General features: G+C 48.0%; 2 protein-coding genes across 13 annotated transcripts in view; one reads left to right on the top strand and one right to left on the bottom strand.

The window, feature by feature from the left end:
* Positions 1 to 9,447, top strand: part of CUNH17orf80 (chromosome unknown C17orf80 homolog) — a 17,176-nt gene extending 7,729 nt beyond the window's left edge. For 5 of the 12 annotated variants that reach the window (XM_033182000.1, XM_033181999.1, XM_033182001.1 and 2 more), the window contains exons 4-6: positions 2,514 to 2,621; positions 3,161 to 3,268; positions 7,516 to 7,801. In XM_033182000.1, coding sequence (XP_033037891.1) covers positions 2,514 to 2,621; positions 3,161 to 3,268; positions 7,516 to 7,616 — 317 coding nt within the window. In that variant the 3' untranslated portion in view covers positions 7,617 to 7,801. Of the gene's footprint in view, positions 1 to 2,513; positions 2,622 to 3,160; positions 3,269 to 5,465; positions 6,821 to 7,515; positions 8,790 to 9,174 lie in introns of those variants that run through there. The other 7 variants (XM_033182004.1, XM_033182010.1, XM_033182007.1 and 4 more) reach the window with 5 other exon arrangements.
* Positions 9,448 to 13,073: 3,626 nt separating this feature from the next.
* Positions 13,074 to 23,425, bottom strand: CPSF4L (cleavage and polyadenylation specific factor 4 like). The gene is made up of 5 exons (XM_033182016.1): positions 22,010 to 23,425; positions 21,239 to 21,289; positions 18,237 to 18,389; positions 14,799 to 14,894; positions 13,074 to 13,274 (listed from the first exon to the last, which is right to left on the bottom strand). Exons 1-5 carry the CDS (start codon positions 22,176 to 22,178, stop codon positions 13,177 to 13,179), a joined length of 567 nt encoding a protein of 188 aa, XP_033037907.1. The 5' UTR covers positions 22,179 to 23,425; the 3' UTR covers positions 13,074 to 13,176.
* Positions 23,426 to 26,916: the final 3,491 nt, after the last annotated feature.

Below are 26,916 nucleotides of genomic sequence, written 5' to 3' on the forward strand. Positions count from 1 at the left end.
TGTTGGCCAGCCTGGTCTCGAACTCCTGACCTCAGGTAATCCGCCCACCTCAGCTTCCCAGAGTGCTGGGATTACAGGCATGAGCCACTGCGCCTGGCCTGAGCTTCAGACATCTTAAGTGACTTGCCCATGTTCATGCAGTAAGTGACAAAATCAGGATTCAGATCCAGGTTCGTCTGACTCTACTAACTATCCCAAACAGTGAACCTGAAGTAGAGCTTAAAGACCACAGGTAGAAGAGTCAGGTGAACCTGGAGGTATTAATTACTAACTATTCCAAACAGTAAACCTCAAATAGAGTTTAAAGACCACAGAGAGAAGTCAATACCTTGTTTGATATGTTGTTAATACATTTCGCTGTTAGGTCCCAAGAACACAGTAATAAGGTATAGTAACTTGAAACATTAAATTACCAACGTTGTGAGATAGGATATAGAAGGGAAAATAGAATTTTTTCTTCAGTAACAAGTTCCTTCCAAACAGTGGTGAGAAACTATTTTAATCCCTTTTATTGCTTATAGTCTGTAACTAATAAATGCTGTGCTTAGTTTGGTACTTCTATATCAGACGGTAAATACGCTGTAATCATCATAGGGCCTCTACTTCCATTATGAATTGAAAAACTATTGAAGTCGGATCCAGGATCAATGTTCAGACTTTGATTACCACCAAACGAACAGAAGATACCAGAGGAGAGAGACCCTAGGATCAGGTCAAGCCCTGATCCCTCCACTGGCCAAGGACTTCAAGGCCACATCCATCTATAGGGATTAAAAGGTGGTGCCATTGGCTCCTCAAAAAGCTTTGTAATTTCACCAGGCAATGGCTGTCTCCAGTGACTGCAAATTAGAGTTTTATTGAAATCTTTATATAAGAGAATGGGCTATACCTTTTCTCACTCAGGCAAGACCTTTGATAGGTCACTTGCCCTTCTCAGGAAGCCAGCTCATTCCTTTGATACTTAAAGGCAGGGCCAGTGAGCTAACAGTTACTGAATTAACTGCAGGTCAGGCCAGTAGGCTCACCTGACTGGAGAAATCAGGGCAAGGCCAGGGAACCACATGGTCCTGACACTGCTGCATGGTCGCAATTTTCAGGAAGTTGTCTCTTTGCACCATTTTCCTCAAAATTTTTCCAAGATGAATGGGGTTTTTTTTAAGAGACTAACCTTTACCTTGCAAGAGAATTATCTTCTGTGCAATTTCTTCGAAGCCAGCATGATTCTTTTCATTGCTATTTGATGATCATTTGGATATTTTTACATCCACAGCAACTTTTACCACACCTGCTAAACCTGTTATCGGTGTTTAATTTATTCTTTATCCTGATGAACCAAACCAAGACCAGAGAACCATCAGTAGTGGAGATTACCTGTCATAAAACATGGAGAAAACCAGGTGCAGGAGAAATGTGATTAAGGAGCATAAGCCCTCTTTTTTTTTTTGTGATGGAGTCTTGCTCTGTTGCCCAGGCTGAAGTGCAGTGGCATGATCTCGGCTCACTGCAAGCTCTGCCTCCCGGGTTCACACCGTTCTCCTGCCTCAGCCTCCTGAGTAGCTGGGACGACAGGCGCCCGCCACCACGCCCGGCTAATTTTTTCTATTTTTTAGTAGAGATGGGGTTTTACTGTGTTAGCCAGAATGGTCTCGATCTCGTGACCTCGTGATCCGCCTGCCTCGGCTTCCCGAAATACTAGGATTACAGGTGTGAACCACTGCACCCGGCCTGCATAAGCCCTCTTTTTTGGTTCTGCTTAAGTTATTCATGTACTGAACGTAAATAGGAAATGTTTCCTGGCCAATAATAGCAATAGGGTAATAGAACAGGCATGTTGACTGTGGACAAGTCACAGTCATAATAGGAGAAAGTCATGCTTTTCGCTGACATGTTTAGCAGATGATAGAAGATGTAAAAGAGGCCAGGTGTAGTGGTTCATGCCTGTAATCCCAGCACTTTGCGAGGCTGGGGCAGGCAGATCACATGAGGTTGGGAGTTCAAGACCAGCCTGGCCAACGTGGCGAAACCCCATGTCTACTAAAAATAACAAAAATTAGCCTGGCGTGATGGCGTGTGCCTGTAATCCCAGTGCTCAGGAGGCTGAGGCAGGAGAATCACTTGAACTCAGGAGGTGGAGGTTGCAGTGAGCCGAGATCATGCCACTGCACTCCAGCCTGGGTGACAGAGTGAGACTCTGTCTCAAAAACAAACAAAAAGATGTAAGACTCACTTCATGAAGCACATGCACATCAGTCACCTGGCCAGGGTACTCAGCAGACCAAAAACAAGTAGAGGTCCTGATTTGCAGGGGTCCCTTGGCCTTTTGAAAAACGTCTTTTCAACCTGTAATTGATTTGACTTTCAACACTTAGCTGCAGTTCAATGCAGAAATCTTTACTTCACCTGTTTAGAATATGCTTTTCCTGAGGCTTAGCCCTGGATCCTTCGGCACTGGATATTGGGGAAGGGGGTACGTTTCGGTAAACAATGACAGTGACTTCTGTTTGGAACCATAGTTTCTTTGTTGGAAAGAAGCTCAACTCATATAAGGAGTTTGGAACCCCCCACCGGACTTACAACCTCCAACTTCTCTCTAATGAGGCTCTTGGGAGCTGTACAAAAAGGTGAGGCTGGAGTTTGACTGTTGCGTTCTGTTGCTGGTTCCGGGCATTTGGAAAAGTTTCTCTTTAGGCTGTTACAGCACGGCTAAAGAGGAGAGGGAAAAACTGTTAAAATGTCTGTTGTCTTCCTAGTTTTCCACTTGTCTGTTTTCATTTTGGAGTTTGACATAATTGAAAGCACCAAAGCTAATAACTACCATTTATTCAACAGCTTGTATTTTTTAATACCTACCCCCAACTTTCCTTTGCCCACATTGATTTTGCCTCCTCCCAAAGCTAGAAAGACTCTAAACCTCAAGTTAACCAGTTGTATTAGCCTCCTCCCACTAAAGATTTTAACCAAGCACCCAAAACAAGAGTAACTAATTTGAATCTAGTCAAGTTAAGGTTATTTGATGTTAGCCTTTATATGTTTAAAATATGTGCGTGTAAATCTCTGAATTACAGTTCCATCACTCAAGCTAACTGGGAGAACTTGAATGACCCGCGGATTCTGGCCCTCGTTTCAGTCACTGTAACAAGCTGTATTTCCTTTTGAACAGGCTGGATCAGGTGCAACACCACCATAAGGAAGAGTGGAGTCGGTAGCATCACGATGCTCTTCACAGGATACTTCGTCCTGTGTTGTAGCTGGAGTTTCAGACGCCTGAGTAAGCCTTTCTATATTTTTAGCCTAAATAACAGGTCCCATCCCATTATGTGGACTTTGAAGGGATTCTCTGAATTGCTTTTGTCTTTTTTTTTTTTTTACAGCTTTACAGTATCTGACAGGCCCTGCTGAATGAGCTATTGCCTGGGGTTTCTGGGGTTTTTTATTTTTTTATTTTTGAGATGCAGTTTTGCTCTTGTTGCCCAGGCTGGAGTACAATGGCATGATCTCGGCTCACCGCAACCTCCACCTCCTGGGTTCAAGTGATTCTCCTGCCTCAGCCTCTCGAGTAGCTGGAATTACAGGCATGCGCCACCATACCCAGCTAATTTTGTATTTTTAGTAGAGATGGGGTTTCTCCGTGTTGGTCAGGCTGGTCTCAAACTCCCGACCTCAGGTGATCTGCCCACCTCGGCCCCCCAAAGTGCTGAGATTACAGGCGTAAGCCACTGCGCCTGACGGGCTCCGGGGTTTTATTAGAGGCTTGGTTGTAATGGCCTGTATAAGATTTGACTAGAATTTACATAATTGTCCTTGTCTTCCATTTCATGTTGTCTTTTTTTTTTTTTTTGAGATGGAGTCTTGCTCTGTTACCCAGGCTAGAGTGCAGTGGCACAATCTTGGCTCACTGCAACCTCCGCCTTCTGGGTTCAAGTGATTCTTTTGCCTCAGCCTCCCAAGTAGCTGGGACTACAGGTGTACATCGCCATGCCTGGCTACCTTTTTGTATTTTTAGTAGACACAGGGTTTTCACCATATTGGCCAGGCTGGTCTTGAACTCCTAACCCCTGGTGATCCACCTGTCTCTGCTTCCCAGAGTGCTGGGATTACAGACATGAGCCACTGCACTCAGCCTTTCTAGCTTTTTTTCCTTCCCTGCCAAAAGGTCAGGTACCTAAGAACTGTTTCCTTACTCCAGTGGAAGGTGCTTTTCCTCAGTGCCTAAGAACACCTTTTTGGCATTGAAACCAAACACCTTTATACCACAAAAGAAAGGAGGAGGAATAGAATACAGCTGTCACTTACCAATGTGTCTAAGTCTTATTGCTATCTCAGTTAATCTACTTTGAACACTTAAAAACCAAAGCACCATTCTCCAAGTTTCAGCTTGCACTAAGTCTTAACCAGAAGGAAAATACCTTACTTTCATTTCCCTGAATTCAAGGTATCTTTCTTCATTTTTAAAGTATTGTATTATAAAAATATATCCTTATAGTTAAAAAGACATGATGGGTATCAAAAATATCAGTATTTTTGTATAATTAAATTTTTGTGCTGGTTTTCTATAATCAAAAACCGATATTTTGGGGCTGGGTGCAGTGGCTCATGCCTGTAATCCCAGCACTTTGGGAGGCCGAGGCAAGCAGATCACCTGGGGTCGTGAGTTCAAGACCAGCTTGCCCCACATGGTGAAACCCTGTCTCTACTAAAAATACAAAAATTAGCTGGGCATGATGGCAGGCGCCTGTAGTCCCAGCTACTTGGGAGGCTGAGGCAGGAGAATTGCTAGAACCCAGGAGGCAGAGGTTGCAGTTCGCCGAGATTGCGCCACTGCACTCCAGCCTGGGCGACCAGCGAAACTGCATCTCAAAAAACAAAACAAAACAAAACCACCAGTATTTTTGTACAATAAAAAAAAAAAAGCCGACTTTCAGATGAAAACTTCAGGTATAAAAGTACAAGATAACGATGAACTCTGAAGGCCAACATAATTCACACACTAGACTTCTTTTTAAAAAAATCACAATTTGATGCTAATTGGGATTTGTTTGATGAAATCAGTGCCTAGCGAGTAGCAGGTAGGTCCGACAGCAGGAACAGGGCAGCAGCACACTCCTGCATGCTGGCTGGAATGGCCTCGCCACCATCTCTTGTATCAGACACCTGGCCATGGGTGAGGAAAAGGAGTGCCTTTCTGATCGTCCTATATAAATGGAGAGGCCCAAAACCAAGAGTCATTTCTCCCACAGGGAAAAGGGCTTTTTCTTAAAGTTTTACCAGTCTGAAAGGGATTGTTTGATACCTGACATTAGTGAACAGAGACTGAAGAAAGTGAAACAAACTCATTGTGCTTAATACTCTATTTCTAAACTTTTATAAAACAAAAATATAACAGAATGATCTGTAGAGGCAAGAGATAGCAACAGTCATTGGAAGTGGCCTCTTGGATCCTTACATTTGTCTCTGTTTATCCAAAGAGCTGCAGCGCTGGCGTAAGTGGTGTTGACCTGGACATCACTTAAAATTCTGGAACAGCAAAGAGCGTACGGTGGAGACGACTGCAATACATACTTAACAATTTAAAAATGTGTAATATGTGGGACAGGGAGAGGGAGTGAAAAAAAATGAATAAAATTATTGGAATCTAAAATAATGATATAGGAAGTAAATGTATTAATGTAGACAGATCTGGTTCTGTCTGGATGTTCTTGGCTTGCTGTCAAGAGCAACTGAGAATTAGAGAAAAACTAGTTTTGTTTAATCATAAAGTTATAATTCAAGGAGATGTGAAGATGACAAAGTTCATCATTAAAATTAAGAAGTTATTTCTCAGTAAAAACCTAGTATCTCATTACCATTCATCTATATGAGATACCAGACTACTACCTATATATTGATACAGGAAAGTATCTGAATTGGCAGAAAATAAGCCCACATCAGGCCCTTCCCCTTAGGTTCTCTGGGGCCTTTGACCAGATCTTGATAGGTGTGAGAAACACAGGAGCTAAGGATGGGCATTCGAGTTGCAGGTAAGCCTCCGCAAAAAACCTTACAAATATTTTTAAGATGATTTTTAAAATAGCACACTAACTATAATGTTAAATCACATTTTATACATCTTGAGTATAATAGTGACCAGGTGGCTAACTTATCATCTCTTCCTGGAAACTTTTCAGAATCCCACCCCATCCCTTTCTCAAGAGTTTCTGTATATTACTGCGAAATTCCTCTCAATTTGTTAGGGTTGTTTTTGGCTGGTGGGTTTTCTGTGTTTCTTCATCTCATCAAACTATTCAGTGTCTGATTTTTTGACTTCCGCTTTGGCCCATAGAGAGTAACTTGGATACTTACAGGTAGAAAAAGCTTTGAGGAAATTTAGGCAGCATCAATGGATAAGTGTTTCCCCAACCTCCTTTCTAACATAGAGGGTTAGTTGTATATCACACGCATACACCCCTCTGCCTCAGCTTTGCTTGTGGTATCCTCATCCCACAATACATGAGGTCAGTTCCTGTTATGTCCCAGCTCTTTTAAAACTACAGGAATGCCGGGTGTGGTGGCTCACGCCTATAGTCCCAGCACTTTGGGAGGCCAAGGCGGGTGGATCATGAGGTCAAGAGTTCAGGATCAGCCTGTGCAACGTGGTGAAACCCATCTCTACAGAAGAATGTAAAAAGTCGCGGAGCTCAGTGGCACACGCCTGTAGTCCCAGCTGCTCAGGAGGCTGAGGCGAGAGAATCCCTTGAGCCCAGGAGGCAGAGGCTGCAGTGAGCTGAGATTGTGCCATTGCATTCCAGCCTGGGTAATGGAAGTGAAACCTTATCTCAAAAATCCCAAAAAACCTACAGGAAAGCCACAGCTAGCATATGTTGACTTGTACGTTGTTTCTCTCTCTTCTCAAAGCTGGAATGCTGGGGCTACTTTTTACCTACCTTTTCTATTCCCAGTCCCCTGCTCCTTTCCATCCCTAATGGGAGTAATTTAATTATGCAACAAATTCTCATAGTTAAGGTATTCGGCAATATATCCCTGTATCTTAGAATTCTCTGTAAGGAAAAAAGTTGTGGTTGAGGGAAAGAGTTCTACATTCAGTTATTTTAGTTTAATATTACTAAGAACTTCATTGGAACCCAGAACAATCTTCCCTGCTGAAAGAGCTTTGTGCCCATTCTCTGTGAGTGCTCTTTAGGAGAGATGCTTAATGATTGTCTCCACACCTCCCCATGTGTGCTTACTCAAGACCAGGAACTCTTGAGGTGAGAAGGTAGATGAGAATGACCTTCAATAATATCCCTTTTCCCAGTCCCCCAGTTCCTTCGAGCAGGGGCAGCAGACCACCATGACCCACAGACCAAAGCCGCCCACTGCCTCGTTTTTGTACGTAGTCAAAATGTACAAAAACATACCCTGCTCATTTGGTTAGGTGCTGTCCATGGCTGTTTCACACGACAACAGCAAAGTCGAGTAGTTGCGACAGAAACCATATGCCCTGAAAAGCTGAAAATATTTACTATCTGGCTTTTACAGAAAAATTGTGCCGACCCCTGCCCTGGAAGAGAACAGTACCTCCATGTGGTGGTGTGGCGAAGACGACGGGGGATTGCCGCTCTAAAACATGTTTGGATTAGGAAGCACATTTAAGTAGGAGAAGCCTGTTGTGACTTGTCTCTAGTGCCTTCATGCCCTGTGTTGCCCACTGAATTGCCCCGTAACACGTTAAGTGTAGTGGTAGCATAAAGGGATAGCTTGTCACCCCTCAAGGTTATCAGGAACGTTTGTATCACTGCTATAAATGAAGTCGTATCACTTGTCATAATCAGAATGCTAAAACATAATGAAAAAGTTTAACTTAGTTACACTAAATATTTTATATCCCTGAAAATAAGTTCCTAAATGAGAATAGAACTATTAATGATCTATCAGTCCTAAAAGGAGATCTGCCTTGTATTGCCAAGTTTAAGGCAAAGGTGAGATCCTGTATTAATAAGAAGACGGCTTTTTTGGTTGACATTGTTAAGTACTAAGAATTGTAACTCACATACAGTAGGAAACAAAAAAAAACTCGCCGCTGACTTCTTTGAATTAGGTGCTGAGAATCCACAAATAAAGTAGCGTGGGTAACTTTAAAGAAGCCATTGGAAAGTCTCCACACTCTGGAATTACTTGGAATGTCTACAGAGTAATGGAAGGAACAGCATCCTTATCTGGTCATTGCTGCCATCTAGGTTGGGAAAATAAGTGAAGATGTTTCATCAAGTCCTTCAAGAATCTCTTCTTAATGTTCAGAATAGTTTAAGAGCATTGTTGAGTTAAACTGATAGCTAATTGATTATTTTCTGAGATTTAGATCTAAACAAACTCAGCATGATCAGGAAGCACACCTCACAGCTCCAGGGTGCAATACTGATGTAAACTTGTGAGGATACATGTTTCACTCATATATGTAAAATTGCTATAAGTTCATTTGCACAGCCAGTTCCAATCATGTAGGTGGTCGCCAGATGAAAAGCTTCATCCAGAAAGACAAGACTCTTCAAAACAAATAGCAGACAAATCCACGCTTCAGGTGTGAGATGGAGTAACTACTCATCTCTTCACAGAGCCAAGGAAAAACGCTGTAACATGATTTACCATTTTAAACAGCCTTATAAGTTTTATCTCTTAAAATCATGCTCCAGGTTGGGCGTGGTGGCTCATGCCTGTAAATTCCAGCACTTTGGGAGGCCGAGGCGGGCGGATGACTTGAGATCAGGAGTTCAAGACCAGCCTGGCCAATATGATGAAACCCTGTCTCTACTAAAAATACAAAAATTGGCCAGCTATGGTGGCAGGTGCCTGTAATCCAAGCTACTCGGGAGGCTGAGGCAGGAGAATCGCCTAAACCCAGGAGGCGGAAGTTTCTGAACCAAGATCATGCCACGGCACTCCAGCCTAGGCAACAGAGCCAGACTCTGTCTCAAAAAAAAAAGTAAATAAAATAAAATCATGCTCCAGAAGGAGAGGGGGTAAAAGTCGTGTTCTGCCCAGTCTGTGGCATTGGTGAGAGCCCCACTAGGTAAGAAGCAATGCTTAGATCTTGCTTCCAGGCAGCAGCTTGAATTCCCGAATCTTCCTGCAAGGTGTATACAAATGGAGCATGAGAATCCGTACACATAATCCATATTCACCTTCCCATCCATCCCGCAGAAGAGGCATGGTGACACCCAGGCTACTCTCCATGCTTGAGAGGATGTATTAGAAGATTCTTTTACTAAAAGTTGGAAATACTCACGGGCATGCTTGAACACCCCGGCTGTAACTCACACGTGGTCTGTATAAGTGGATTAACCTCAGGGCAGTCTCGTTTAATCCTGAATAATAATATCTGAAAGACTGAGTTTACTTGGGAACGTGTAGTTTTTCTAATGCACGTTAAAATTTATTTTAGCTGTTAAAAATAAAATCATTTTATTATCAGCAGACTCTTTTATGCTTTATGGGGAATCTACATACTACTACCGCCACTCTTCATGATAAAAATATTCGTAAAATATAAAAAATACTCCCCTGAGCTGATCATTTGCCTCTTCTAGAGCCTCACCTGTGAAATGGGTGGGTGTGTCCCTGGGTAAGTTATCCAGTTTACTGGAGCCTCCTTTGTACTGTAATTTGGGGATACTTATTCCTACTTTGTAGACATTTGGTGAGATTAGAAGTCTTATGTGTGTTAACTCCAGCAACGTCTGTGATGGTGGGAACTCATTGACAGCAGCTGTTCTAAAGCCTGTAGTATGTGCCATCATACTATATACAAATTCCAACCTTGAACGGAGGAAGAGAGGCCCTACTACAATCCACACGCAGATCCAGCCAGCATCTGGGGCTTGCTTTGTGCTGAGTGCCATGCAAGGTTTTTGCATGTGTTTTCTCCTTTTAGATTCAAACAGTCCTGTGACATAGGTGCTATCCTGCTCATTTTCCAAAAAGAAAACGGGCTTGAGGTAGAGTGATTTGCCTACGTAGCTCTGTGCTGTTCATCACATAGCAGCCCCATTGGTTTGAACTGGCATTCAACCCCCCAAAACCTGACTCCTGGGCTCCATTCTTTCAGACTGCCCTAACTGGGGACTCCAGCTCCAGGCACGCCAGGCACCTGTCTCTTTACCAAGGTGGGGGTCCAGTTCTTCCTGACACATCACATTGCACTTCTCCATTTCTCGGAAAGGCTCAGCACAGCTGCTACCTCTCCTTTCCCAGTGGATTAAGTTGCCTTGGTATTGGCCTTTCATTATGCCATTAAAAGATAGTAATACTGTTGAATGTTACATGTCACTACCTTACCTCCCCAGGATAAGCCTATTTTGTAGCATCTACTCCATAATACTCCACACATAAGGCACAGAATATATTCTTAGAGTTAAATAAGCCATAAAGGGAAGCAGCTGTCATGCTAAAGAAAACCATTTGAGTTAATTGCCAGTTGATAGCAGCAGCTGAGGCCATATGCAGAGGAATTGCCACGTGCAACCCGGAACTGTTGGTAGGAGCTGAGCAAAGTATAATCGTGGATTTCCCATAGACTTGAACTTTTGGTTTTTATGTACATTTTGCTCCCGTTTTATGGATAACTCATTCCTGCCAATCTGCCTCCAATCGTGTTGTATTTTTAGTAGCTCGTTCACTTACAGGATCAAAAGAAAGAAACCTGCATGCCACAGGCTACTTTTGCACCTCACTCATACCCTGCTTAGGATGACAGCAGGCTCACTGTGGAACTTGGAAAACAGAATCCCATTGAGCATCTTCTCCTGACCGTGGGTTAGTTTTTAATAACTCCTACCAGTTGAGACTTACTGGCATAATGGCCTGGTCTTTGACACAAAAACAGAAAAAGTGAATGGCATGACTTTGTAAATTCAGATTTCTAAAGATGTCTAGGGAACCGTAGGAGATGGTTAGCCACCTTTGTGAGGAATTGGATGGATTCTGCTTCTTAGTCAAGCTTATTTCAGGCATTCAAGCCCAGCATTACAATCCCAGAGAACAAGGCTCTAGATATTGCAAGGCACATAAAAGCAACTGTACAAGAAAGTCAAGGGTTCTGCCTCTCCTACCTGTCATCCCGATAAAACTATTCTCTTGCAGAATGGAGACTGCAAAGCTCAGGACAGTTTAGAAGCTATCAGAATGAAGGTATGATCAAACATGATTTTTTTTTTCTTCCTGATAAACCAGAAGATAGCAGAAAAAGGAACCAGGTGCTACATTCCCTTCCTTAACCATACTCTGCCCTCCTGCCAAAAAAGAATCTCAAGGATGTTATGTACAAGTAACTGAAGAGTAGTAGGCAACAAAGCGGGAAATGACTGTTCCTTTTGAAGGAACAGTCTTGACCAGCAGGAGGTGCCAACAGAATGGTTTACAGTATCCTCTCATTCTCTCCTAATTCACGCTCCCATCTGGTGCAGAAAAGGAGTCATTCTCCAGCTCCCTGATCATTCCTTGCCCTCCCAGCTCTCAGCCCAGCACTAGCCCAGCCCTTTGAGTTCCTTTGCCCACCCTGTGGCACAGATCCTGCCCTTGACCCCTGATCCCCAGGCAGGAGAGCAGGCACTCTGTTGGGAATGGGGGCTTCCAACCTTCACAGCAGAAATAGGAGGTGCTGAATCCTGGGGCCGGTTGACAAGCTGCAGATAAAGTGAAGTCGTGAGGAAACACGTACTGCAGATAGTCCGTCTGTGCAGATGCTACAAGTTTACAGAGGGCCGTGGCGCTGGCCATGCATTTAGGGTGAAACCAAGGTTCAAGATGCCTTCAGTTATACTTTTAAGTGCCAAAAGCATACCTTTCAATGAAAGTTAGGCTTTCATAGTAAATGGACTTGTAAATTCCCCACAGTCCCACAGATCGCCTCCCACCTTCTTTCAATGTCCACTCAGAACCAGCAGGGACTGCCTTCCTCCCAGACCATCACCCACCCAGCATCCAGTGCTCGGAGTCCCCAGTAGCTGTCAGTAGCTGCCCCAGTGTTGACGCTGTCTGGCCTCTGTGATACTTAAACAGGTGTCCAACATTCAGTCACCTAGACCAGGGGTCAGTAAGCTTTTTCTATAGAACACCAAACAGTACATATTTTATACTCTGCAGGCCACTGGGTTTCCGTTGCAGCCACTGGACTCTGCCATTGTAAGCACCGGAACAGCCATGGCTCTGTTCCAACAAAACCCTTTATGAGCACTGGAATTAATTTCACATGTCACAAAATATTTTGATTTTCCTCCCACTTTTTACAAACCATTCTTAGCCCTTCACCTGTACAAAGACAGGCAGCAGGCTGCACTTGGCCCACAGGCTGTAGTTTGCCAACCCCTGACATAGGCGTTCATCAACACTTGGTGTCTATTGAGAGTGTATCTCTCCCTAGGGACTGGGCCCAGTTCTCAATCAGGGCCAGCCCTGATTCCAAAAACCACGCATGCTACCCAGTTAGCAGAAGGAAAGCCTCGGGCTGCTCAACAGAGAAGTCCTACCCTACCCACAGCAGAGATCCTAGAGGTTGGAGAGGAGTCTGGGAGGAACAACCACACATATGCGCCCCGCATGCATGATGACTGCCTTTCAAAGGAGAGTGAGGGTTTGCTGGGAGCCATGCAGTGCTGCTGGGTGAGCTTCCCTGGGGAGCAGAAAGGAGTGGGAATAGAGGGATGAGGCACGATGGCAGATGCCTGCCTGCACTCACCTTCGTGTAACTCGGGTTGAATAAAAGATTCATCTTGGGACTAAGGAAAGTGGAGAGAGACGATTACAGCTCAGCTCTCGCCCTCCCATCTTCTGCTCATTAACATGCTCTGCGCCAGCCTGCTGCAGAGTTCGTATTTCAGAACCCTGTAGGGAAGGTGCCCTCCCTTAGCCAGGGCGTGAGGGAGAATTACGGAGGACTGGGGAGAAATGGGTGTTAAGTGTCTCTACTCTTATTACTAGAACAGTTTGTGAAAAGATCGACACCCATCCCCAGCATGAGTACACATTAAGAGGATGGGTTCGAGTTCTGAGATCACCAGGGTCAGGCATTGGTGCCAGGAAAATACTGGGGCAGATGCTTGCCAGACGCTTCCTTTTCCACCATGGACCAGCAAAGGTATGGAAAGATCTAGAACTAGAAGGCCAGGCCCAGCACTCTGGTGGGAGTTGATAACTGAAGGATCGTACTTACTGAGAAAATCGGCACTTGGGTCCCTCGGGGCAGAAGCCAACTAAATAGTTGAGACACATTATTCTGGGGACATGGCGGTATTTACACAGAGGACCTGCTGGGCAAAGAGAAAGTGATGAGAAGGATCCATTTCAGCAAGAGGGGAAAACACATGAAAAAGCTCCCTGGGAAGGGTGTGGATGGTCATCGGGGCTTCACTTAATATGGGTGGATAAATCTTCCTGTCCTTTCCATACCACCCTAAAGTACCCACTTCTAGCCATGAGACAGGGGTGGGGAAAGGGAACCTTGGAATGTGCTGGGGCAGGTGTCAGCTGGCAAGTCCTGATATAGAGTCGGAAGTGTCACTGACATGCTGTGTCCTGGAGGATTTGCATGGATATGAACCATACTTTGCTGCCCGTTACTTGTTTCGGTATGGGATGTATAGCTGAGAAAAAGCTGACCTGCCTGGGCGGGGTGGCTCACACCTGTAATCCCAGCACTTTGGGAGGCCAAGGTGGGTGGATCATTTCAGCCCAGGTGTTTGAGACCAGCCTGGGCAACACGGCGAGACTCTGTCTCTACTAAAAACACAAAAATTAGCTGGGCATGGTGACGCACACCTGTAATCCCAGCTACTTGGGAGGCTGAGGCAGGAGAATTGCTTGAACCTGGGAGGCAGAGGTTGCAATGAGCCAAGATCGCACCACTGCACTCCAGTCTGGGTGAAAGAAAAGAAAAAGCTAAACCCACAATCCTACTGATCTTCTCAGCAGCCCTCACCCCCACCCAGATCCCTAAAACCAACAGCACTAAGAACTCAGTAAGAAAAACCTATCTGAAGACACAGGAGAGGGAGAAACCCTGTTGCTTAGTGCATGGGAACCCTGCTGGGGGTAGCTGCCTCTTAAATTTGGCTGACAGCAATGGGAAAGGTAGGACATGCTTAAGCAATACTCAGGATCCCCCAGGTGGATAAGTGGAATGCAGAAGAGAGCGCACATGAACTAAGCATCTCCTGTGGGCCTCACCCTGTGTCAAGAGCTTCCTGTGGTTCCGTAGCTTGGAGAAGGGCATGCAGCTGATACATGCTGAAGGTAGGATTTGAACCCAAGTCAGTCTGCCCCAAGAAGCCTGTTATGGCCCCACACCAGGCTGTGTTTTGTGTGTCAGAGCAGAGCTGGAGAACTACAGAAAGGCCTTCTGTTGGGTTTTTGTTTTTTTTGTTTTTTTTGTTTTGAGATGGAGTCTTGCTCTGTCGCCCAGGCTGGAGTGCAGTGGCCGGATCTCAGCTCACCGCAAGCTCTGCCTCCTGGGTTTACACCATTCTCCTACCTCAGCCTCCCGAGTAGCTGGGACTACAGGCACCCGCCACCTCGCCCGGCTAGTTTTTTGTTATTTTTTAGTAGAGATGGGGTTTCACCATGTTAGCCAGGATAGTCTCGATCTCCTGACCTGGTGATCCACCCGTCCCGGCCTCCCACAGTGCTGGGATTACAGGCTTGAGCCACCACGCCCGGCTTCTGTTGGGGTTTCAACAAGGCACAGCCTCATCAGGAAAATGGCCCCTCCCCTGCTGAAAGCCCCCACCCTGATCCCCACAACCCCTAGGGCTCCCTGGCTTCCAAGGCCTCACCGTCCTTGCAGAAACCTTGGTCATACCAAGGACAGTCCTGGGACTTGAAAGCTGGCTTCACATGGAGGAAGGGACACTCCTTGTTGCTGCAGTCACCTGAAAATCCCAGCACTCTTTGTAGAAGCAGTTTCTCTTTGTGGTCACTTCTGTGTCCCCAAACCAGATTGACCTTGCCCCTCACATACACAGAAGACACTGGCTTTTTTATTCTGGGAGTCACCAGCTTTTTGAAGACGACAAGCATGTCTAATCCCTTCTACAGTCTAAAGAGGGTGCATCCCAGTCTTACTTGTTAAGCAGGGCATGGTCGGAATATATGCCTCTGGAAGAGTAAGAGTGGGGGCAGGACCCCAAATGGAAAAGGAGGCATTGGAACTGAAGGCAGTTGGAGGCTAGCAGGAACAAGGAGAGCCAAGAAGACCTGCGACATTAAGTGGAGATATTTCTATGTCGCTGTAACTGAAGCCCCCTCTTCATCTCTACTACAAAACCCATGCTGCCTACAGAGCCTAGGGAAGCTGTTCCCCTTGGTAGAAATGCAAAGAAAAGCAGAGCCCTGCTGAAGTTGGCACAGGTATGAAAAGAAACACTCTGCAGAGTAGGTACCTGCAGTTATACTAAGCCTGCGTCATCATCTCTCTATGGATTAGACCAAGTCTCAGGTTTAGTTTATTTCCTACAATGAGCCAGCTCAGCGGGCCTGGGCTACCCAGGTGCTATTATTATTATTATTTTATTATTTTGAGATAGGGTTTTACTCTGTCGCCCAGGCTGGAGTGCAATGGTGCAATCTTGGCTCACTGCAACCTCTGTCTCCCGGGTTCAAGCGATTCTCCCAACTCAGCCTCCCGAATAGCTGGGAATACAGGTGTGCACCACCACACCTGGCTAATTTTTATATTTTTAGTAGAGACGGGGTTTTACCATGTTGGCCAGTCTGGTCTCAAATTCCTGACGTCAGGTGACCTCAGGATCACCACCTCGGCCTCCCAAAGTGCTAGGATTACAGGCATGAGCCACTGTTCCTGGCTTAGGGGTACTTTCCTTCAGGCAAAACCTTGCTCTGTAGAGGCCTAGCGTATAAAATAGATCTTCTTGGAGCAATTTGAAAATCAGTGGAATATATGCAATGACGCTCCTGCAGCTCTGAAAAGCACTGTGTTGTAGATAAGGAGGATGAAGTTGGAAAGATTCATGAGTTCTCAACTTGAATGAAGCAAAAGTGGGTTGAATCTTCCCCCATTCTTCCTTCAGAGCTCTCTTCCTAAGAGAAATTAAGAGGGCTCTTAATTTTCTCTGTCTCAGAGAGAAAAAAAAAAAGAGAATACCCCCAATTCCTAAGAGTTTAAAACCACCATTCTTTCCCAGCCCTCTCATTTCACAGAGAATGCCAGGGCTCAGAGAGAGGAAAAGGCCACATCCATTTCATTCAGCTTCCTCACATTCACGAAGGGTTCATTTGCTCATTGTCAGTGTACAGCACTGGGCAGAATGCTGACTCTGCGCTTGAGCTTTCTAATGAATCAAAGTGACCTCACCCACTAGGTGATGCTAGCCGGCATTTGCTGGATGGAGATAACAAGAAGGCATCTACACTGGTTGCCGTTCTGCTGGGCGCACGTCTCTGCATTCCTGACCTGGCCAGCAGGTGGCAGCAGCACCTCAACCTTCAGTCCTCATTTCAGAGACCGGGGTACTGGGCTGAAGACCTCAGACAGAGGGCGCTTCCAGTGACTGTTTCCCACTCCCACACCTCCCCAACACCACCAATTACAGTGATCATCACTTTGATATTCGAAAGCCATATGCATTCATTTACTGTAAGAACCGTAGATTATATCTTGTAATCATGGGCTTACAAGTCTGTCCCCTACTAATTGGAGTTATCTGGGGGCCGAGGGGGACCTGGTCCTGTTCCTGTATCCATGCCCAGGAGCACCTGATCAGGGTTATTGAAGGAATAACTAAGTAGGTGGCATTTTATTACTAAAGTCACAGAATGTTAGGCAGTGACCAAGGGGAGCTTGGATAAACATTGTCCTTTCAGGGGAGACCTGGGGGCAGCTCTCAGGAACTGCCATGCCTTCGCCTCCCAGGAGCAGGCAGGAAATGGAATATTAGCCTGGGAGGGGCTCTGACTGGCCTAGGTGATGCTTTGCCTCCTTCTCAGGTACCCAGGACCCTCCCATTGGCACTAACGAGGAGCAGCCACTTGGGAGGCCCTGAAGCTGGCTCCAGCCACATTTGGAAGCCAAGCCTCCTGAGTCAGGGGCATCTAGGGGATTCTGCCAGCTCTCTCCTTGCAGGTCACTCTTTATGGAATCCAGTTCGAAACTACTGGAGTAGATAATCCGTAAGGCTCCTTCCAGCTCCGAAAAGCTCTGAGCCGTAGAACTGTATTGTGAAGGGTGAAACCTGAAGCACATTCACAAATCTTTCTTAAATAAGTGGGAAAGTGGCTGCAGCTGTCCCATAAATAGTCCCTTGATTAAAAGGACAAAGGAGGCCGGGTGCGGTGGCTCACGCAGATAATCCCAGCACTTTGGAAGGCTGAGGCAGGTGAATCACCTGAGGTCAGGAGTTCAAGACCCGCCTGGTCAACATGGCAAAACCCAGTCTCTACTAAAAATACAAAAATTAGCCGGGCCTGGTGGTGGTGGGTACCTGTAGTCCCAGCTACTCAGGAGGCTGAGGCAGGAGAATCGCTTGAACCTGGGAGGTGGAGTTTGCAGTGAGCCAAGATCAAGCCACTGCACTGTAGCCTGGGGGACAGAGTGAGACTCTGTCTCAAAAAATATATATAAATAAAAAGGACAAAGGATGCCTTGAAGCCAGAGGGAGGCAAGATGTTGGTTGAGGCTTGACCACACAAGATGATTTTAGGTGCTAGACTTCTGAACCTCATGGATTTATGTTTACAGTTACCTTTGATTTCCAACAAGTGATGCTAGTTCTCCATTCATGGAAACAATGCAAAGTTTCTTCTAAAGTAAGAGTTAAAACAGCAGGACCGCTGGAAGAGCAGACAGTGGCACAGGAGCTTTGAGGGTACAGCAGGCATCGTGAATGTGGCTCTGAAGGCCTGATGTTCAGGAAGTTCTAGCCGGGGCCTGAGAGATGGCTCATTTGAGACATTTCCAAATAGGCTGGGTGTGTGATGAACCAGGACTGGGGAGAGCAACAATCCCCTCTTCCCTTTTGGGGGTAACTGGTATGCACCTTGATCCTGGGGGCAGTAAAGGGCAGGGACTTCAGGGTACACTTCTGCTTGTCTAGGGGTTTGGAGAACAGGCACCCGAGGCTCAGACAGGTCTCTCTGGCCTCCAGGGACATGTTCAGCCTCCTCTGCATGCCCCCTCCTCTAGAAACCTTCTTCCCATTTCACAGCCCACACTGCCACCCTCCACGGTGAGGCGCCGAGCCAGGAAGAGGCCTTACCAAACTTGGAGTAGAAGTAGCACTCAGGCATCCTGGTGATGTCATACTGGTGTAGGAACTTGCAGTGGTCACCCTTCTTGCACAGCCCCCGGAGCCAGTGCTTACACACCACCATCTTCTCCCCTCGGTCGTGTCGGAAGGGGCAGAGTTTCCCTGGAGATGCCAGAGCACCTGGCTGGGAGGCCTCTTATCCACAGCCTGGGCCCGGCTCAGCCCTCCACGGGATTCCCCAGCAGGGTACCCGACTCAGTCCCCAGTGACTCTCCCCTTATCCCTTCACCTGGACCCTGTAGGGGCAAGAACTGGGGGCCGAGCCAGCATGAAGGGCAAGCTCTTCTTTTTGAGACAGAGTCTTGCTCTGTTGCCCATGCTAGAGTACAATGGCGTGGTCTCAGCTCACTGCAACCTCCACCTCCCGGGTTCAAGTGATCCTCCTGCCTCAGCCTCCCAAGTAGCTAGGATTACAGGTGCCCACCACCACACCTGGCTATTTTTTTTAATTTTTAGTAGAGACAGGGTTTCACCATGTTGGCCGGGCTAGTCTCACACTCCTGATCTCAGGTGATCCATCTGCCTCAGCCTCCCAAAGTGCTGGGATTATAGGCATAAGCCACTGTGCCTGGCCAGGGCAAGCACTTTTTAATGCACAGCTGTTCCCACTACCACACCTTTGCCCATCCTTCCCGTCTGCCTGGCATGTCATGCCCTTCCCCAGGGAAGCACCTGGGCTCAGAACAGCTGCCTCCTTTTCATTCCCACAGTGCCTAACGGCCCCTCTTATCCCGCCAGGGAGCAGGGCCAGGCTTTCCAGCCCGGAATCCCCACACCCAACCCGGCCCCTGGCACATAGTAAGTGCTCAGTTAGGGCACGTTGAATTCCCATCTTTAAAAACACCAAATGTTATGCTTCCCGATTCCAGAGACCTAACAGGGTGACAGAAGAGCCAACCTTGTAATGATTTATAAGGAATATTCCATGGAAATGTTACATTTAACTGTTTTATCATCATCACTCAAGTCTGCATTGCTTTTAGCAGGAAGGACACCCAGTTCCTAAGTTTCTTTCTCTTTATATTTATTTATTCATTCATTCATTCATTCATTCATTCTTTTTGAGACAGGATCTTACTCCGTTGCCCAGGCCAGAGTGCAATGGCACAGTCATGGCTCACTGTAGCCTCAAACTCCTAGACTCAGGCAGTTCTCCCATCTCAGCCTCCCGAGTAGCTGGAACTACAGGCATGCACCACCACACTGAGCTAATTTATTTTTTGTAGAGACAGGGCTTTGCCATGTCCCAGGCTAGCAGTTCCTGAGTTTCTAAGCAGGTCCAGCCTCATGCCTGGCCAGTTCTCTGACATAATTTGGGGTGTAGGGGAGGTGTTATTTCTGTTTTTCCTTTTTAAAAAACAATTTTTTTTTATGTTTTATAGAGATGGGGTCTCGCTATGTTGCCCAGGCTGGTCTTGAGCGATCCTCCAGCCTCTGCCTCTCAAAGTGCTGGGATTACAAGTGTGAGCCAACTCTCCTGGCCAAGGTGCTCTTTTTAAATAACCCCTACCCTCCACTGCTGGCCATTGGCTTGCTTGGTTCTGACCTTCCACCACAATAGCTTTCTTTCTTTGCAAAAGAGTATTGCTAGGAACCGCTGCTCTAGGGACTGGATGGGCTGAGCTGAGGAGACGCCATTCAGCCCACATTTGAGCCTGCAGGGTCCTGGGTGCACAAGCCCTTGGGTGACCAGTGATCTCATTTCCCTTCTCCCTGCATGGTCCAGGGGTGGCTCCAAGACAAACAAGGCAGGTGGGCGACCATGGTCCCAGGTCCTCCTTGCCCGGTCCCCTCCAGCCTCCCAGCTTCCAGGGACAGAGTCATTTGGATCAGAAAGCATGTCCTAAACTCTCACACCAGGGAGATTTCTTAACCCAAATGTATAGGCAAGCAAGACTGGGAAACCCTAAAATTGGAAGCCAGTTTTTGTGTGTGTGTGTGTGTTTTTTATTTTGGGCAGTTGTGTATTTCTGTGGGAAGAGCCTCTACGTGAGCCAAGAGCCAGAAGAAAAGTTGAAAACTCTTGTATTTGAGTCAGGCCTTCCCAGAATGGCTGCATTTGGGGAGAGGGGCCTAGGAAGAGGGTATTGACCCAAAGTCAGGGCAGGAAAGAAGTGGAGGATGCTTTTTGATAGCATTTAAAAGACGGTGGCTAGTGCTACCTCAGAGCACAGGGAATGGATGAGACAATTGACCAGTTTCCAAACTGAGTCAGAGCATGGGACTGGGGAAGAAGGATGCCTCCAGTCTAGCTAGGAAGAAAACAAGAAAAACATCAAGAAGCTGGAGGCTCTTGGGAATGCACAGGCCAAAGCTCAGACACACGCCCATCCCAGCAAGGCAGAAAGAAAGAAAAACCCCTTTCCAGGCAGCCTGATTACCCTGACGCGAACTGCAAACTACGAAGACTGCTGCTGAGGTGGGGAAATCTTAGGGGAGCGGCAGGCTGCTCGGTGGATCCACCCACTTATCCTTTGTCTACCTGTAAGTCTAAAATTCTGCTCCATGGCCGGGCATGGTGGCTCATGCCTGTAATCCCAGCACTTTGGGAGGCCCAGGCAGGTAGATCACCTGAGGTCAGGAGTTTGAGACCAGTCTGGCCAACATGGCAAAACCCCATCTCTACTAAAAATACAAAAATTAGCCGGGCCTGGTGGTGGGCGCCTGTAGTTCCAGCTACTCAGGAGGCTGAGGCAGGGGATTCACTTGAACCCGGGAGGCGGAAGTTGCAGTGAGTCGAGATCACACCACTGCACTCCAGCCTGGGCGACAGAGTGAGACTCTATCTAAAAATAAATAAAATAAAAATAAAATTCTGCTCCATCCCAATTTTCCCTTCCCAGGTGCAAATTTGACACCCTGTCCCAGGCCAGGCAGAGCCCCTGCTGAGTGTAGCTCAGACAGACCCTACACTCACCCAGTTTGGGGCCCAGGCCTGCCTAGTAACTCACCTTTCTCACAGAGCCCTTTAGCGAAGAAGTTGCACACAGCTGAGGCCGACTCTGGACGAAGAAAACGGAACGGAGAAGGTAGCTTCCCCAGAGGCTGCAGCTGTCCCAGGAGCCTCCACCTCCTATCGGCATGTCCCACCTAGACTTCCCCTAGGCTCTGGCCTGTGGGCCCTCATATCTGGGCCCTGTAGAGGTTAACCTTCAGAGCCAGCCAGCAGACCTCAACCCTTAACCCCCCAGCTCTGAAACAGAGGAGCTCGAGGTGCTCAAGGCTGGCCCAGGAGCTCAGGAGGCCAGTGTGGCTTCTCTCAATTCACCGTCTCTCTGTGCCTCTCTGTGTGGAAAATGAGTTGCCCCAAAGCCACAGAAGAGAGAGACAGAGAAGGGGCCGTTGCATCAGGGAGTTGAGCAGAGAGGCCTGTAGAGAAGGTAGGGGGAGGGAGGCCAGGTGCGGTGGCTCACGCCTGTAATCCCAGCACTTTGGGAGGCCAAGGCAGGTGGATCACGAGGCCAGGAGATAGAGACCATCCTGGCTAACACGGTGAAACCCCGTCTGTGGTAAAAATACAAAAATTAGCCAGGTGTGGTGGCGGGCGCCTGTAGTCCCAGCTACTCTGGGGGCTGAGGCAGGAGAATGGAGTTTACCCAGAGGTGGAGCTTTCAGTGAGCCAAGATGGCGCCACTGCACTCCAGCCTGGGTGACAAAGCGAGACTCCACGTCAAAACAAAAAGGGAAGGTAGGGGAGGGCTAGCGGCCCCTTCCTCACTCACTGTCCATGCCCGGGAAAGGCAGGAGCCCAGCGCCCTTCTGCATCTCAACATCCTCCTCGAAGGCGAAGGTGAACCGCTCCAGCCCCGCAATGACCTCTTGCATCTTCCATCTCTGGCTGGGGCTGCGGAAGCTGCCGGAACCCAGGCAGGTGGGCCCGATATAGCTCATCAGAGGCCCTTAAGGGGCCAGCGCCCAATGCCTCACCCCAGGGTGCCAGAGGCCAGGTGACTGCAGGCGAGTCTCCAGCCTGGGCTGTATAAGAGTGGGGCCCAGCTGCCTCACCCCGCCCACCCAGTGCAGGGGCAGACACCCCAGGGCCCCTCGCCCCCACACTGTGTACACAAGGCCCACTCAGGTAGGCAGGGATTCGAAGAGCCCCACAAACTGCTTATCTCTGCATGTTACCAAACACAAACGTGGCGTGCACGCAGACATTACCAAACCTGGGCTCATACTTTGTCCATGAAGACACAGCCACAGGTTAGCAAAGAGTTGCACAAACCAACCGCAGCAAGGCTGTTATTCTGCCAGAGCTGGGGGTGGTGGGGATGTGCAGAGGGAGGGAGCCCTCCCACCTCCCTGCTTCTTCCCATCAGGGAAGGGGTCTCCCTCTGTGACCCCTAACACCCCTTTTCTGGCCTGAGTGACAAACCCAGAGTGAGCTCTTCACGGGAGACAGGGAAAAAGGAATGAGGAGCAGAGGAATCGGAAACAGTTGGATGAATGGCGCTTTGTTTACCTCGCACACAATCGCCAGCTTGGCTGGAGGGCGGAGCCGACCCAAGGCCAGGGCGGCCTCCCAGCCAGGATTCCACAGGGCCACCCAGTGCCACCCCACCCCTGAGAAAGTGCTTTATAAATGAAATCTCGACGCAAATGTTGTTTTATTATTATTACACCACCCCTGCCTGCAGGGCTGGGGACATCTGAAAATGCTTTCAAAGGAGCATGTTAGGGCTCTAATTAGACTAGGCTCCCCCCTCCCCCTGCTCTGGCCCCAAACTGGCCTTGCTTCTAACTAGAGCTGCTGTTCTCAGTCACATTGGCCTTTGATGCCCGTAGAACCAGAACCCAAACGCCCTCCTTTCTGGGTGCCCAGACCCAGCAGGGAGAGGTGGGCAGCCTGCAGGCTCTCATCTGGGCCAACATGAACGAGCCTGCTGGCTGTTGTTCCCCATGGCTGTCACTCGTAGATCTGTTCTTTTGAACTCCAGATCAGAAAATAAAATAGCTGGAGAGATAGACGCCTGGAGCCGAGGCAGGACTGGGAGGAGCAGGGACAAGATCCAAGAGTTTCCAGAAGCTCAAGCCTCTGACTACATCCTGGGAGAGGCAGAGGGACCCAGCTCCAGGGCTGCTAGAGGGTGGGGCTGAGGGGGTCCCTGGGGTAGAAACCCTGGTTCTCTTGGCCTTAGTTGTGTGTGTTGATTAGTCGTCCCAAGAATGCATTCATCTGTCAACACAGGCTCATTAAAGGCTCACAGTAGCCTGGCAGCACATGCAGGACTGATGAGGGCATCAAAGCCCAGGGAGGCCAAGGGCACGTGGTGTGGGAGGTGATACAGATGGGGTTCAAATCTGGGTCTCTTGATGATTTTCCTCCCTAAACATCCCTGAGCATCTATGCACTAGGGTCACATCCCTACCCTCAGAGATGACCCTCTCAAGGAGGGGACATTAGCCATTCACACAATAATGAGATGGAGGCACAAGGGACCCAGCAAGGCAGGAAGGGGTGGCAGGGAGCACTCTCAACGGAGAGTCATGATGTTGGGGAGAGAATGTTCTGGAAGAAGGCCAGCACTATGAAGGCTAGGGCATGGAGCAATGTGCAGACTGAGGAAGCGCTCAAGGGTTTGGTTTGGCAGAAGTGGGGGTAAAGAGGGGGAATGGGGGCAATGAGGCTGAAGAGCTGAGAAGGGACCCAACTCTGGAAGGCCTGCTGGGACCAGCTTTTTGGGGGAGTGATCATGAAGGTAGCAGAGCCACCGCAGGGCTCTGAAAACTGTGCATGGCTCTCTGAGGGATGGTCAGGGGAAGACTGGACGGGGGCTGCTTAGAGGATGCATTTTTTTTCTTTTTGTTTTTTTTTGAGACGGACTCTTGTTCTGTTGCCCAGGCTGGAGTGCAATGGTGTGATCTTGGCTCACTGCAACCTCTGCCTCCTGAGTTCAAGCAATTCTCCTGCCTCAGCCTCCCGAGTAGCTGAGATTATAGGCCCACACCACCACACCCAGCTAACTTTTGTACTTTTAGTAGAGACAAGGTTTCACCATATTGGCCAGGCTGGTCTCGAACTCCTGACCTCAGGTGATCTGCCTGCCTCATCCTCCCAAAGTGCTGGGATTGCAGGAATGAGCCACCGCGCCCAGCCTGGGGATGATTTTTTAAAATCATGAGAGCCCTGGAGATACAGCCCAAAGAGCTTTCTGCTACTCTGGTGACCTGCAAGAGTTAATTGATGAGGGATGAACACGAAAGAGACTCTTGGCTAAGACTTCTCCCTCCATCACCCCAGCTTCTCTCCTCCTCCACCAGGGCTTCCCATCCCACCTCTAGGTGCCTGGCCAGCAGAGGTGTGTGGTGGGTGTCACATGGATGAAATCCCTTCTCCCAGTGGGTCATCATTAGTTTGACACACAGACAACGGGGCTTGCATTCATAGTTTTTGCTTATTCAAAATACTTTCTGCAGTAAATCGAACTGGCTGCCCAAAAAGTCTAGGTCCAGGCCAGGTGCAGTGGCTCACACTTGTAATCCCAGCATTTTCAGAGGCCAAGGTGGGAGGATAGCTTGAGCCCAGGAGTGCAAGACCAGCATGGGCAACAAAGCAGGACTCCCATCTCTACAAAAAATCAAAACATTATTAGGTGGGCATGGTGGTGCATGCCTGTAGTTCCAGTTACTTGGGAGGCTGAGGCAGGAGGATTACTTGAGTCCAGGAGGTTGAGGCTGCAGTGAGCCATGACTGCACCACTGCACTCCAGCCTGGGTGACAGCAAGACCCTTTTTTCTTTTTTTTTTTTTTTTTTGAGACGGAGTCTCGCTCTGTTGCCCGGGCTGGAGTGCAGTGGCCGGATCTCAGCTCACTGCAAGCGCCGCCTCCCGGGTTCACGCCATTCTCCCGCCTCAGCCTCCGGAGTAGCTGGGACTACAGGCGCCCGCCACCTCGCCCGGCTAGTTTTTTGTATTTTTAGTAGAGACGGGGTTTCACTGTGTTAGCCAGGATGGTCTCGATCTCCTGACCTCGTGATCTGCCCGTCTCGGCCTCCCAAACTGCTGGGATTACAGGCTTGAGCCACCACGCCCGGCCGACCCTTTTTTCAAAGAAAAAAAAAAGACCAGGCATGTTGGCTCACTCATGTCTGTAATCCCAAGAACTTTGGGAGGCCAAGATGGATGGATCAACTGAGGTCAGGAATTCAATACCATCCTGGCCAACATGGTGAAACCCCGTCTCTATTAAAAATACAAAAAATTGTCTGGGCACAGTGGCTCACGCCTGTAATCCCAGCACTTTGGGAAGCCAAGGTGGGCGGATCATCTGAGGTTGGGAGTTTGAGACCAGCCTGATCAACATGGAGAAACCCCGTCTCTACTAAAAATACAAAATTAGCCAGGCATGGTGGTGCACACCTGTAATCCCAGCTACTTGGGAGGCTGAGGCAGGAGAATTGCTGGAACCCGGGAGGTAGAGGTTGAGGTGAGCCGAGATCACACCATTGTACTCCAGTCTGGGCAACAAGAGCAAAACTCTTGTCTAAAAAAAAAAAAAAAAAATTATCAGGGCATGGTGGCAAGCACCTGTGGTCCCACCTACTTGGGAGGCTAAGTCAGGAGAATCACTTGAACCCAGGAGGTGGAGGTTGCAGAGAGCCAAGATTGCACCATTGCACTCCAGCCTGGGCGACAGAGCTAGACTCCATCTCAAAAAAATAAATAAATAAAAATTTAAAAATAATTTGAAAAACTAAAACAAATCAAAGTCCTAACCCCTGGTACCTGTGAACATGAACTTCTTTGGAAGCAGGGTCTTTGCAGGTGTCATTCAGGTAAGGATCTCAAGATAGGACATCCCGGAATTAGGGTGATCCCTAAACCCAATGACTGGTGTGATTATGAAAGAAAGGGGAGGGATCATTGAGACACAGACACAGAGGGAACACAGAGAAGGCCATGGGGAGACAGAGGTGGAGACTGGGGTGACCCAGCTTCCATGGATGGCCAAAGATTGCTGTCTCCACCAGAAGCCAGGAGAGAGAGGTGGGATTCTCTCCCTCAGAGCCTCTAGAAGGAACCAACCCTACCTATATCTTGACCTCGGGCTTCCAGCCTCCAGAATGGGAGAGAATGAATTCCTATTGTATTCAGCCACCGTTTGTGGCAATTTCTGACAGCAGCTCTAGGAAATGAATAGACCTTCTCACTTGGCATTCAGGTTCAAGGCTGGGCGAGGTGGCTCATGCCTGTAATCCTAACCCTTTGGGAGGCCAAGGCTGGAAGCTCACTGGAGCCCAGGAGTTCGAGACCAGTCTGGGCAACATGGTGAGACTCCATCTCTACAAAAAATTTAAAAATTAGCTAGTCATGGTGGCACATGCCTGTAGTCCCAGCTGCTACTCAGGAGGCAGAGGCAAAAGGGTCCCTCGAGCCTGGGAGGTCAAGGCTGTAGTGAGCCATGATTGCACCACTGCACTCCAGCCTGGGTGACAGAGTAAGACCCTGTCCAACAGAAAGAAAAAAATTTAGTTTTGGAAGATCCCACCCTTTTTTTTCTTTTCTTTTTTTTTTTTTTTGAGACTGAGTTTTGCACTTGTTGCCCAGGCTGGAGTGCAGTGGCACAATCTTGGCTCACTGCAACCTCTGCCTCCCAAGTTCAAACAATTCTCCTGCCTCAGCGTCCCAA

Source organism: Trachypithecus francoisi, unplaced genomic scaffold (assembly GCF_009764315.1).
Source record: "Trachypithecus francoisi isolate TF-2019V2 unplaced genomic scaffold, Tfra_2.0 Lachesis_group20, whole genome shotgun sequence".
Taxonomy (NCBI): Eukaryota; Metazoa; Chordata; class Mammalia; order Primates; family Cercopithecidae; genus Trachypithecus; species Trachypithecus francoisi.

Bases quoted from the DNA above. Each gene is read 5' to 3' on its own strand.
- CPSF4L (XM_033182016.1), bottom strand. From the start codon at position 22,178: ATGAGCTATATCGGGCCCACCTGCCTGGGTTCCGGCAGCTTCCGCAGC. The intron at 14,895-18,236 runs GTAAGGCCTCTT...TGGGATTTTCAG, and splicing joins CTACTTCTACTCCAAGTTTG to GTGACTGCAGCAACAAGGAG. The intron at 13,275-14,798 runs GTGAGGCCTTGG...TTTGCCCAGCAG, and splicing joins CCAAGGTTTCTGCAAGGACG to GTCCTCTGTGTAAATACCGC.